Source organism: Anabas testudineus, chromosome 9 (assembly GCF_900324465.2).
Source record: "Anabas testudineus chromosome 9, fAnaTes1.2, whole genome shotgun sequence".
Classification (NCBI taxonomy): Eukaryota; Metazoa; Chordata; class Actinopteri; order Anabantiformes; family Anabantidae; genus Anabas; species Anabas testudineus.
In genome coordinates, this window is record NC_046618.1 from 7,844,413 (window position 1) to 7,857,431 (window position 13,019).

General features: G+C 41.1%; 1 protein-coding gene across 2 annotated transcripts in view; it reads left to right on the top strand.

Moving 5' to 3' along the window:
* The first annotated feature begins 6,498 nt into the window (after window positions 1-6,498).
* Window positions 6,499-13,019, top strand: part of LOC113151202 (probable E3 ubiquitin-protein ligase HECTD4) — a 35,308-nt gene continuing 28,787 nt past the window's right edge. For both annotated transcript variants that reach the window (XM_026344092.1, XM_026344093.1), the window contains exons 1-2: window positions 6,499-7,194; window positions 10,559-11,112. In XM_026344092.1, the coding sequence (XP_026199877.1) occupies window positions 7,048-7,194; window positions 10,559-11,112 (701 nt within the window). In that variant the 5' untranslated portion in view covers window positions 6,499-7,047. The remainder of the gene's footprint in view (window positions 7,195-10,558; window positions 11,113-13,019) is intronic.

Consider the following 13,019-nt stretch of genomic DNA (forward strand, 5'->3'; position numbering starts at 1 on the left):
TCTCATAGTTTCTGTGTTAATAGGAGAAACTGCCTAATGCTTTAAGTTGATCATATGCATAGAGTTGGAAATGTGTCTCTGGTTATTTGGGATGTAAACCCTGACTTTGAATGAATTTTTTGCAGAAATACTACAAAGTCGATAGAAATCGAGCATAAACCTGGTTAGAGCGCGCGCACACGCACGTAGGCACGCAACCCCCCCAAAAATGCGGAGTGTCGTGTTTCTGACGAGCCTCCAAACCAGCCGACCAATGAGGAGAGTGGCTCCCAACTTAAAAAACGTTTCCCCCGAAGGTGCCCGTCCTCCCTCAGAGACAGACTCCTACACTGATGCTTGGAGGAATTCGCACATCATTCACACTATTTAACTTCAGGTGGTCTTAAACAGAGCTGGACGTTACACTGAGATGCAAAGCAGATTCCTACTACAAGTGGTTTTCACCTTATGGTCGCTTTCTTTCTCAGACGCACAGGATGTGATCGGAGCGGGTCATTCCTGTCTCACATGGAGTCTCGGCAGTAACGGAGAGACGCGCGTCACATTTCTACGAGAGGAGGACGCGCCGGGGGCGCACTCCTTGTACCTCAGCCTGTGGTCCCACGACATGCGGCTGGTATCATGCGAAGTAAACACCGATCCAAAGGTCACGGAGACATACCGCGCTCTGTGCGACAGAAGCGGCACTCAGGACCAAAACCTGGCACAGAGGCTCAACCTCAGGACATTGCTGGCTCCCGACGCTCCGTGCGTGCGCGTAACGACCAGTGCGCCAAAGTTTACCGGGAGCACAGGAGGAGATCCAACAGGGGGAAAAGCGCGGACTAAACGCGCCTGGACGCTGCCGGGGACCCTGTGGTGCGGCAGGGGAAGCGAAGCGGTCACATACGAACAGTTAGGTGAGGATAGTACCGGTGTTATCGTTTTTACACTGTGGACAGAGGACACGCAGAAATGGTTAATAGGCGCAAACATCACTTTTTGAACATAGGTACCAGTTGCATCTGCTTCATTTCATAATTATTCTACATTTTGTTACTGGCGCATGCCCTTTTCATCCAGCAGTTGGTGTAAACTCCCACAGATTAGGATACGTGATTTATTACCTTAGGTTGTGGGACCATCAGATTCCTTCGTGCTTTGATGTATGGCTGAATTAAAATGTTGCTCTTGTGCGTAGGGATGTTTGAGAATACAGATAGATGCTGCCGTGAGCACGACCACTGCCTGCACATAATCCCTCCTTTCAGGATGAATTATGGGGTCTTCAATCCCAATTTCTACACCGTCTCAAACTGTGACTGTGACCAAAGGTGAGCGTTTCACACCCCCGGCATCAGATACTCCAGATTCCAAGTAACCATCACCCGCAGGGAAATTCCTGAAGCTAGAAGTCTAATTCACAACTCTGCATGACCCGTCCCCATAATACTCTGGATGTGATGAATAGTCAAGTTTGTGTACCAAGTGTTTTGGTACTTTTCTTACTAATACAATTAAGTTCTATGAAATCGTTTTTATCTGTTTGTCACTATCTATCTGTGAGTGATTTAAGTAGAAGAACCTGGCATCTGCCCCAAGATATCACTGTTTACCCAAGAGTCATAAATATATCACTGTAATCAGCCCTCAGGATAAGATTTGAATGTCAAGAGCGAATGTTATTTCTGTGCTTGCTGTGCATTCCATTCCACCTTCACAAACTTTTATTGAAACTCGTCTTTTGTATTTTTCACTTCACACTAGCAACCAATAAACATTTTAAGAATCTGCTTTCCAGCATAAATGTTATCGCCGGTTATGAAGGGTGCAGACAAAATAAGGCAGCGTTCAAGGATCTGTCCACCCCGTGTGTGCTAATTCTGTTTTCTGCTTCTCGGCAGGTTTCGACAGTGCCTTCTGGGAGTGAATGATACCATTTCCACTATGGTGGGATACAGCTTCTTTAACATTCTGCGGGTTCCCTGCTTTGAACTCAAACCAAAGAGGCGATGCACAGAGATGTACTGGTGGGGAATGTAAGAGCAACATCGTTACTGTTCCACAAAAAACTTTAAAACTAGAATCATTTTGAGTGTAAAGTGCAGCCACAGTTACATGGGAAGTTAGAGCTGCTGCTGTAGTTTAGAATAACATACCTGGCACTATGCCACACATCTGCTCTGTTTCCACAACCTTTAACTTTTTTATAGTGTTGATACTGTATTCCAAATAAAAATACATAGTATATAGTAAATGTAGTTTTTTAAAAAGGTAACAGGTTTTAACATGCACATTCCCTCTCTATACTGCAGGTGCAAAGTAGCCAAAGAGGCTCCATATGCTGTCTTCAAAAGCTCCCTTCCTTACAACACATCTGATACGATTAGCAAAGTTACATCAGGGGACAACTTTGACACCAACAAGCCAACAAGTGAGGGACAGCGTGTAACTGAAGAGCCTATCACTAACGCATACAGAAGGTCACCCAAAGGTGAACAACGATGTCGCTCCAGAGACCCACCCAGAGGAGACACTTTCCATCACAGAAGAACAAAAGGCAAAGCATGTAAAGGACACTCCGCAGTGGTACCTTCCCAAATGCCCGCAGCTTCAAGGTCACAATCCACCACTGTATCAATGAAAATGACTCTTTTAAAAGCCTCTAGAAGTAGAGCATTGACGACAAACAAGAAAAGAGTTGGAAAAGCAAAAAGCACCAGGAAGAGCCTGTTGGTGTACCCCACAAGAGGCCAAGATCCTCCACGGGCCAGAAACTCTTATGGCCAAACATCTTCTACAACAAAAAACACCCAGTGTTCAACGCAGATGCCATCACGTCAGCTAAGCCTACCGACACTCATCACAGCCGTGAATAAAACCACCAGGGTTCAGAAAGAAGCTTGTTGTAGCACCAGGATGCCTTTAACGGATGAGAGAGATAAACAAGAAGCAACATCTTATATGGCAACTGTTACACCTGTGACAACTAGAAATGCATTACCTGTCAAAGTGACAACACTTCAAACTCTGAGACACAAAAAGACAATAGAAACGCCCAAACGAAACACACTCAGGAATATAACTACTTTTTCAACACCCATTTCAAGAAAACAAAAGACAGTAGCCTCCCCTCATAAGAATGCCAAACTACAAAAGCAAATGGACTCTTGTCTTCCACAATATAACATAAGCCAGGGGCCCATGGGGGATATCTCAGCCCAGAGCACCCATGAAGAGAGAAGCCAGAAACGAAATAATTCATTGCGTACTACGACAGGTGAGTGCTGCTCCTGCTGCTGACTGCTGGGGGACCTTTAAAGGAAACTAGAATTGTTGTGAGCAATTATGATAATACCAGGATAGGAAGTCAAAAAGGGACTGTTGCTTACTTATAAAAAACTAATATATGTACACTTGGCTCATTTGTGGAAAAACCTATGTTTATTTCATCCTGTAGATAAGCACTTCGTGTGTGGAAGCCTCAGACATCTGGATGAATGTAAATATAAAATCCCTCCTTTGGGGAAGAAGTTTAATCTACAGAACAGGGAGTCAAAGACTGCCTACCACTGTGACTGCACCAGCCGGTAACAGCATTTTTACATTTTTGTCACATTCGCAAATGAATTTAACTAATTGAAATCTTTACTAAGCACCTGTTTCATTAAGGCTCATAGCTGGATAACTGCACTGAGTAAAGCCTGGAACATACGTATCTTTTAAGCGAGCTCCTGCACTCAGCCAAATCTTCCATTAAAAAAAAATTATAGATAAAACTTTATAACCTAGAACTTCTTGCTTTGTATTTTATTCTGTGTTTTGGACACAGTATCAACAATTCAGCATAGTATTATTCTTGCCCCTTGATATAGTCCATAGAAACCAAGGAAACACAGCCCATGCACAGCTTTTGAACCAGTTCAAACTAAATGCTATTATCCCAGTAATTCCTTCTTGTTTTGCATTCCTCAGCTGCTGTACTTCTAGGTTTAGCCTTCAGGTTGGAAAGACATGAAGTAACTAGGTCAACTCTGGGCAAAATAAGAAGACCTGTAGACAGTAAATGAAGCACAGTATTGTGTTCTTACAAGACCAAAGTGCTTTTACCACTTTGGCACTATTGGAAATAATTGCAAAAGTTTCCAACACAGCGTCTACATTCTTTATTATAATCGAGGAGGAGGTGATGGACACTATAATATGTTATTTACCCAAACTACAACAATAGAACAGGAAATGTATTTTAATACATTGTTGTCTATTTGCAAACTTCAGATACACAGTCTTTTGCTTTGCTACTTTTCATGCAACTTTTACTCTTGTATAAAGCTGATTAGAAATCCGGAGGAGGTCTTAATGAATCAGAGCCATCATTAATGCTACTTACTGACTATTTAACATTGTTGGCATGAAAAAGGTCTCTCATGGTGGCATGGTGGTGTGGTGGTTAGCACTGTTGCCTCACAGCTATAAGGACCTGGGTTTGAATCCACCAGCTGGGTGCCTTAGAGTGTGGACCCTGCATGGTCACCCTGTGCCTGCGTGGTTTTCCTTTGGGTACTCCAGCTTCCTCCCACAGTCCATAGACATACTGTACAGAGAGGTTATCTTGGAAACTGAAAATTGCCCGCCTGTGTTTGTCTGCCTCTAAATGTCAGCCATGTGATATAATGGCAACCCGTCCAGGTCCAGGAGCTGGGATTGGACCCTTGTGACCCCTAATAGGAAAATAATGAATAGATGAAAAAGGTGGGAGAGACATTTTAGTTATGTTTGTATTTACTTATTGATTATGCCTCCTGTTACTCTATGTAATACTCATGCACCCTATAGCAGAACGTGTAAGACTATTATTCTTCATTCCTATTTATGGTGTTTTATAAGCAGTGAGGAAGGCCTGCACCCACAATCAACTTTCTCTTCCTTTGTTTTAGGCTCTCTCTGACTCACACGCAATGCATATCATTATGTATTGTTTCAATTGCTTTCCTCCAGTTTTTTTTTTCCTTTTTTTGTCTTGCCTCTCACTTTATTTCAGTATATGACGCAGTAAATTGCCTCTGCTTCCCTATTTATTGTTTTTTACAGCTTGGCTGATCAGTTTGAAAGCTCATACCAAGAAAGTGTTCTCCCCGTTCTACTGAAGAATTTTGTCTCTCGATACTGCTTCAAGCTGCCAAAAGAGAAAAAATGCCACAGCAGAAAAAGGTTTTAAGTCTTATTCATAATAATTTAACAGGTTTTTGTTACAGTGATATTAGTCTCTGCTATGTTACTCATTTTGACTTCGTATATTTGCATATTTCTATATGTTTCTTGTCTAGTTGTACCGGAGAGTTCACTAAAGCGTCTGACCTACTTCGAGCACTTAAGAAGATAGAGGTGAAAGACACCACTCGGGCGCAAAATTCAGGCAATGGCAGAAAAAGAGGGATTCCTGTTCGCCTTTATAAGAGATGCCTAAGGCTGGAAAGAGAAGCAGTTCACATGATTATAGACTAAGCTGCTATGTGAAGCAACAAATACAATGTAATTCTATAAGCTTTCTATTTTGTGTTTCTCTCCTATGTGTTTGAGATTGTGATGAAAATACTGTAATATTTTTGTAATGGATGTAAATTTAATTTATAAAGAACAATAATTGTACCAAATGCAAACCATCATATTTAGTTTCTTTTTGAATTCAGCAATTGGTTTAAAATTGTGTATCAAAGGCAACATACTGTACATGATCTGCACTGCATATTGATCCAGTTAGGAAAAAATAAGTAAACATACTCCATGCTTCTTTGCAAAACAACCCACTACAGTCCATTAATCATTAACCTAAATGAGGAAAGAGACAACTTCAACTATTGGGTGTGTACCCCATCTGCTATTCATTTAATGAGCTTTAGTGTCTCACAATGTGTTGCATCTGTGTTTTTAGACATGCTATTTGCAAGATAAAATAGACTGAAACGGGCTACAGCTGTTGTTTTAAACAATTTCAGAGTCACTCCTTCACTCAACTAGATATTCATCAGTGTTTAACTGCTCCCAAAACCCCAGTTTTAATGATTTAGGTTTACTACTTCTATGGAATGAATGAATGAGTCCAATAAAAATGCTATAGGCCTAATAATATCTTAATTACTTACCTTTCTTTGCTTTCACACTTTGTACATTTTTATATGATTGTAATAATAGTAATATATGATTATAATAGCCAAGATGGCCAGATAACTCTCAGATAACCTTTTGCCCCTTACTGCATTTTATACAAACTTTAGTGTAGTAAGATTATAAGTAGAGATAAAAAAAAAAAAAAAGACACTCAGCAACAAAATGTTGAGGATGTCACAGTTGATGAATCAAAGATGCGGCTGACATGATGTGATAATAACTTATTATAACAGGAACAACATAGAGGAGGCTACACGCTGTCTCATTATCACTGTTTTATGTTTAACTCATGAATATTTGACAGCTATCCTGGGCCGCGGTGCATGCTGGGAGCAGCTAGTTGGCCTTGGAAACATGGCGTCGTACTGACAGCTGGGAGATTCTCATTATCTTCTCCAGCCACCGACACAGTGGCTGGCCGTTAGCGAAGCTGTCTGCGGTCATATTTCAACACCGAGATGTCCTCACGACAGATGCAGTGTTCGTCCTGAAAAGCCTGTCGTTTCATCGGTGCCGCAATAACGGACTTAGCACGGGTGTCACGCCCACTGCACGGTAACGTTATAACGATACCGTACGGTAAGTTAGCCCCGCTGCCAGCTAACCGAGCCGCACGGCTACAGTAGCTAGACGCCGCTGTTAGCACGACAGGAGCACCCACGATATGTGAAGAGGACCTGCCACTGCTGCATGTTCACTGCCTGGCTGCCGCCTGCTAGCTTGCGCCCTATCAGCACAGTCTGCCCTGACAAACACCGTCGTCAGATAAGACGGAGACGGCGAGCGGCCGGTAGTTATGTTATTGTAGCCCGCTAGCAGGCTAGCTAGGGCGTTTCTGTCATTCTGTCACTGAATTTTTAATGTTCGCCCCCTTTGGCATCACTGTTGGAGGAGAGAGCGATGGGCTCCGGGGCTGTGGATTCGTCCCAGTGGCTTTCGGTGAAGGAGGAAACAATTTTCCTCCACGACGGACTCATTCGGGTCACAGATCTCGCCGAGCTGCCCAGTGAAATTGGAGTGTCGGAGCAGGGGGACACCGAGCAAGAGGTGGGTGAAAGCCATCTCTCTCTCACACACACACACACACACACAGGTTTATATTTAGAAACACACCAAGTTGCTGTGATGGGCATGTGTTTTTGCTTTATTTTAATGTCAACGTGTTTTTACAGTGTGCTGCAACACACCCTTACTAATAACCGTCCTGCTATCGTTTGCAAGTTTCCTGCCCTGTCTGTTACTGACCCACTGTCCAGCTGGCCGCCGTTGTCACCTCTTTTCCGGTCATCTCTTTCTAAATAGGAAACGAAAACACAACAGCTGCCATCTGCAAACAAATGCAGCGACGTTTAAAGACCACGTTTTTTATGTTGACACGGCTTCTGACAACTCGCACACACTGTCAACTTTGATAGTCCTGCCAATGTATAATCTTTTCTGTGGACACATTGTCTAGACGGGCACGACACTTGTGTTATTGCATCCAACAATAAGTCTATTAGAAATGCAGGATACCTGCTACAGTCACAGTGAAAACACCCGTTATGACACATGACGTGTTTTCGCTTCTCTAAACACTAAGAGGCATTGTTATGGGCCTTGCTGGATGTTAAACTATAGGAATACAATGCACTCTGCATTATGCTTGTGAGTTCAAGCGTAGTTGTAATGCTTAATGCATAATGGGCACTAAATGTTTTTCCATTTAGTGCTCTTTTATTTTGAAGGGAACGGTTAGAAACCGGACGTGTGTATGACCATAGATTGCAGAGACTTTACAGTGATGCTGATAGAAACTTCGAGCTGACAATGTGTATTTACATCCTCGACATCTGCGATATAATAAAGCTGGAGCCAGCAGTATCCATTAGACTGTAGACATTTGTTCCAGTACTCGCATGTCACATGCTATTGAGCAGGTATTAGTGTGTGGTAGACAATGATCCATGTCAGACATCAACATTTTAATTCACAAAATGCCGTGTTTAAATACTGTTTTTTAAATTATTTGACAGTACATTTATTTGGTCACCATGTATGAGCAAGTCATGAAGAAATTCTTATCAATATGCTAATACTTCAACCAACCACAAAGATCATCCATGAATGTGCAATCTCCACTGCCTCTCCTAAAAAGTATTGTTTCGATAAGGGTCTGCAATGTCACAACATTTATTCCCGTCTAGAATTGCATTCATTTTTCGTGAAGACCTTCTATTGATCATGGGAGAGTCAGACTGCTGTGCAAAGTCTTCTCCAGCACATCCCAAAGATTCTCAGCAAGGTTAAGGTCTGGACTCTGTGGTGGCCAATCCATGTGTGAAAATGATGTGTCATGCTACCTGAGCCACTCTTTCCCAATTTGAGCCCTGTGAATGCTGGCATCCTGGAAAAATAATCATCCATGCAGTAATTATCCAATGGGAGGCTCTTCTATTTGCTTCTATTCCACCTATTTGTTTAGTTAAATCCAGGTGGTGACTTTTTTTGGACTCACAGTTTATAACCCTGTAAAGGGATTTTTTAACACAGGAACTATGCTAATTGGTGTAAGGCTTTCACCCTTAGATATCTGGTTTATCTTTTATGGTATATTCAGCTGTACAGATTCAGCTTAGCTCTTGACCAAGTATCTTCTGTAATTGTTTCTATAAATTACTATTTTGTTCTTTGACTTTGTCCAGTTCAATATCACATTGTATTCAGTACTATTGTTAGTACCATGATTAATAATCTATTATTTTATTGGCACTAGTTGTGATAGTGTTAAACATATAGCTTCTGCAGATGGCTCATTTGTTGTTCAGCCATCGGCCACATGCTGTTTATTTTATCTGACATACTGTAAATATGTATGCTCTGTCAGCAGCTCCGACATATGACAAACCACTGGTTTAATAATGAGTGAATCAGCAGGCTTGAAGTCAACCACTAATCCTTTATTTTGTCATGTTGATATATTGACCATCACCACTTCTGAAATTGTGCTCTTTGTTTAAGCTGCTCTAGAACATGAAGAGACATTGTGGACATGTTTGTAAAGACACTATAACTGACTGCTGGACTTTATTTTGCTCTATATTACTCTTTATTTTACTTTATATTTTGCTAAGGGTACCACTTAGTACTTAACTAGCGTACATACATTAAGGTCTGTTCTGCGTGTTTTGGTCTAATTTTTGTAGACAACATTCCTTTGTTATAGTAACAGTACAAATGTAACACTGTGTTATGTCATTGAGCTTATGGACATTTAATGTAATGAAATTCTTTAGCTCCTACATGAGTTTGGCTCATACAGTACAAAAGAATGTTAAGTGTTACTTTAAAAAATATGGACATTTTCATTTTTATAAACCAAAGCTGAAGTGGAAGTAGTCATATTTGTTGCTGTCAACCTTCTGTGTATGGGAGGGTAGACAACAAAACTGACAAAAAACATCCTTGCGTCATTTGTTGTTAAACCTCAGTCTGTCTCCTTTGTCTAGGTTATATTTTGATTCTCTGTATTTCTGGTATTCTGTGTCCAGCTTTAAGACTGACTGGGTCATTCAGTGCTGTTTTCGTAGGTGTTGTGATGCTGGTTATTTTTATCCACTTGCAGCAGTGTTTTGCAGAGCAAGGTGGAGAAGGCTCAGCATCCAGTTAAGGAGTGTTGCTGTAACATTAGTAGCATTTCTGAAATTGAATCAATACAAATTGTGCCTGCTAAATGGTGTAATGGATTTTTCTAGCCCATGATTTGTGGGCCACAGAGTGTAATCAATATCTGAAATGCTGCCTAAGTACACGTGAAGCACATTGTTTCACTTGTGATAGGCTATCCCAAATGTGCTTTGCTATCTCTAAACATTATTTCATAGTCCACAGAACTGTAGACACAAGAGTTTATTATGTGGAAATTATTCATAGGTAAACTGACAAAAAGCTGCCCTACTGATAAATCATTATCATTGTAGGTATGTTAGAAATAATTTGCTTTTTAAACTAATATGTTGTCAACATATTAGCTTTTTATACAGTATGCCATGTAGACATACTGGTTGTTTTCAATACTGCTGACACACTGACCAGTCCCACACAGTTTGGTTAAAATGTGTATTTTTACCATCACAAGAGCATATAATACCAAATGCTTTATTAAAGTATTCTTAGGCAAAGGAAGAAAACACTCACATAATGTAGAGTGCAGAAATGCTTTTTACGACAAATGTAACCAAAGCACTGTAGCCAAATAAAGCGAGCAAATAGAGCATTTATCATCTGTAAATAAAGATTTATAATAAGAGTGATATGATAAGAGTTATTTTCTTAAAGCTGTATACAAATTATCATGGTTCTAACTGCTCTTAATGTAAAGTTATATTTTTTACTTCTTTGCTTTCATGCCATGTACCTCTGTTCCCCCCAGATTCTAACATTTGAGACGAAGAATCCAGTTGAGCTTGCTGAGCGTCTGCGTGCTGTCTGTGGGAATCAGAGTAATGCATATGCACGTCTTCTGGAGTACCGTCTCAATGCTCTGCGTGGCCTGTGGGGGGCGCAGCGGCAGCTGGCCCTGGAGGAACAGCAGGAGCGAGAGGGGACTGGAGGGGCTGATGAGGAGACCTTAGCCTTACTCAAAAGGCAAGGTCTGCTCCAGCAACCTGAGCAGGCACCCTTCACCTCCCGTGTCGGTCTACTGCTGGTCTTCCCCCTTTTGCAGTCCCAGACTCGCAGTGACCCAGCACTCTGCGGTGTCACAGCAGAAGTACTGCTAGCCTGCCTCCGGGACTGCCAGCCACTCAGCCTTAGCAAAGAGCCTGCTGACTGCCTCAATGGCCTGGAGGGGCTGCTCTGCTCATGGCTCGAAGACGGTGCCCAAGAGTTAGGCCAGTCGCTGGGGCAGGCTCAGACACAGATCCTCCACACACAGAGACAGAGGGAAAATGCTGCTGCTGCACTTGTGGCACTTGCCTGTGCCAGGTGAGGTCAAACGTTCTCTCATTGCTCTCCCACCTTCATAGCTCAGCGGATCTGTGTTGGTCCTTATAGACAGGATACTGAACCAACAATGTTCAGTAAAACATTTTTAGAATAGTTAAACTCACATCAGAGAAGACCTAATTTTACCTTAAAAATAAGTAACAAGAACTCCCAGAGTACACACTGTCACAATAATGTGATCAAGAAAATATTTGTGTAAAAACACCACACTTTATTAGGTGCAAAATCTACAATCCAATACAGTAAGTGTGCCATGAATTCTACTTTTACAATGTTATAATTTTTCAGTTTTTAAGTTGAAACTGTCTAAAAGCTGATAATTCTACTATATATTATTAAGGTCATCGTTATGAGGTTTGTAAATGGATGATCAAAATACTACAAACACCTTTCAGTATGATGTACTGTAGTTTGACTTCACCACACACACTGACTTCAGTAGTAAACACATTCTTTCTGACAGTATCAACAAAAACTGTAGTAGAATTTGTGGCAGAGCTGCTGTTTTGGATTGCATTAGATTTAGACTTACATAGTGGACTGTGACTTTGTTACTTAATTATTAGCTGTAGTCACAACCAAGCCAGTTTTCCCTGGCAGCCAAAGCTAAAACAAACTGACCTTGTCATTGTACTTCCTCTTTAGTGAACATGCTGCATGCTTGATCATGACTAATTCAACACGCACTGTGTCGATCTTGTTCTAGTTTTGCACTCTTAGATATAGGAGCTTGCTGTAGTTGTTTAAAAGTAATACTTGTACTGAAAAAATAGGTTTTGTAGCTTCAGCCAATATTCTACAGATGGAGATTCATGGGGCAGCAGAGAGCCCTAGAGAGAGATGGGGCTCAACAAAGTGTTATATGCGTATAGGCTGGTATCAGGTCTTTTTATAACTAATGCCTTGTCTTTTGCTCAAATTTAATAAAACAGAAGCAGAAGGAATAAAGTAAAGTCATATGTCTAATAGTCATTAGCTTGATGTTTTTGTATTTGTTACCCATAGAAGAACAGATTGGAGGTTTTTTTTTTTCCAGCCTGAACTCTGGCTCCTGTTTGTGGCAGCTGATCTTGACCTGTCAAAACCAGAACTCTCCTCTCTTTGTTCATCCTCTGTTGAGGCTGAGAGCTCTTTGTTGTAGGGAACCATCTAGCCCTGGTGGTCTTTCGATGGCAATGGGAGCTAATTAAAGAGATATCTGCTTTACTCCCACTCACCTCTGAGAGGATTGGTCAGTAAATTCACTATGAGAAAGTTGAGTAAGCACATTGACAACTTAGCCTTGTGCTTTCATATTAAATGTTGGTAAAATGTTTACATAGTGTGGAGGAAGACAGCGCACTGGCACAAGGCAGACTCATTTATTTTGTCTGTTGAAACATGTACACAGTGAATGAAACATTAAATCCTACACAACATGTTTAGGATTTCACTGATTGCACCAGTCTCCCAGTAGTAAGTAAGTAAAATCTTGGTGAAATACACATTTAATGGTAATCAGATGGTGTCATGTTATTATCTATCCTGCCTTTTTGTTTTTGTTGTAAATCCAGAGAATGCTAGAATAGCACATCAGTAGCTCACTCTTTGCATAGATCTCCCCTCGAATGTAGAATGAATGTGTTCAGTTAGTAGTTTAATTTTAGATCTGGTAGTAATAAAGCAGTAATTGAACACTGCACAAACTTAAGTACAGTATGTTGCTCATTGCACCCTGTAGAGAGCAATTACTCCGTCCCATTCTCATGGAAAAAGAGTCTTTTAATCAGATTTACAAAACATTGCATATTACATGTAATACCCAGCACATTATATCAGAGCCCCTCTGTGATTCAAGTCAAGTATTACTACATTAACGGTTCCAGAAATGCTTGACAATGAGCTGT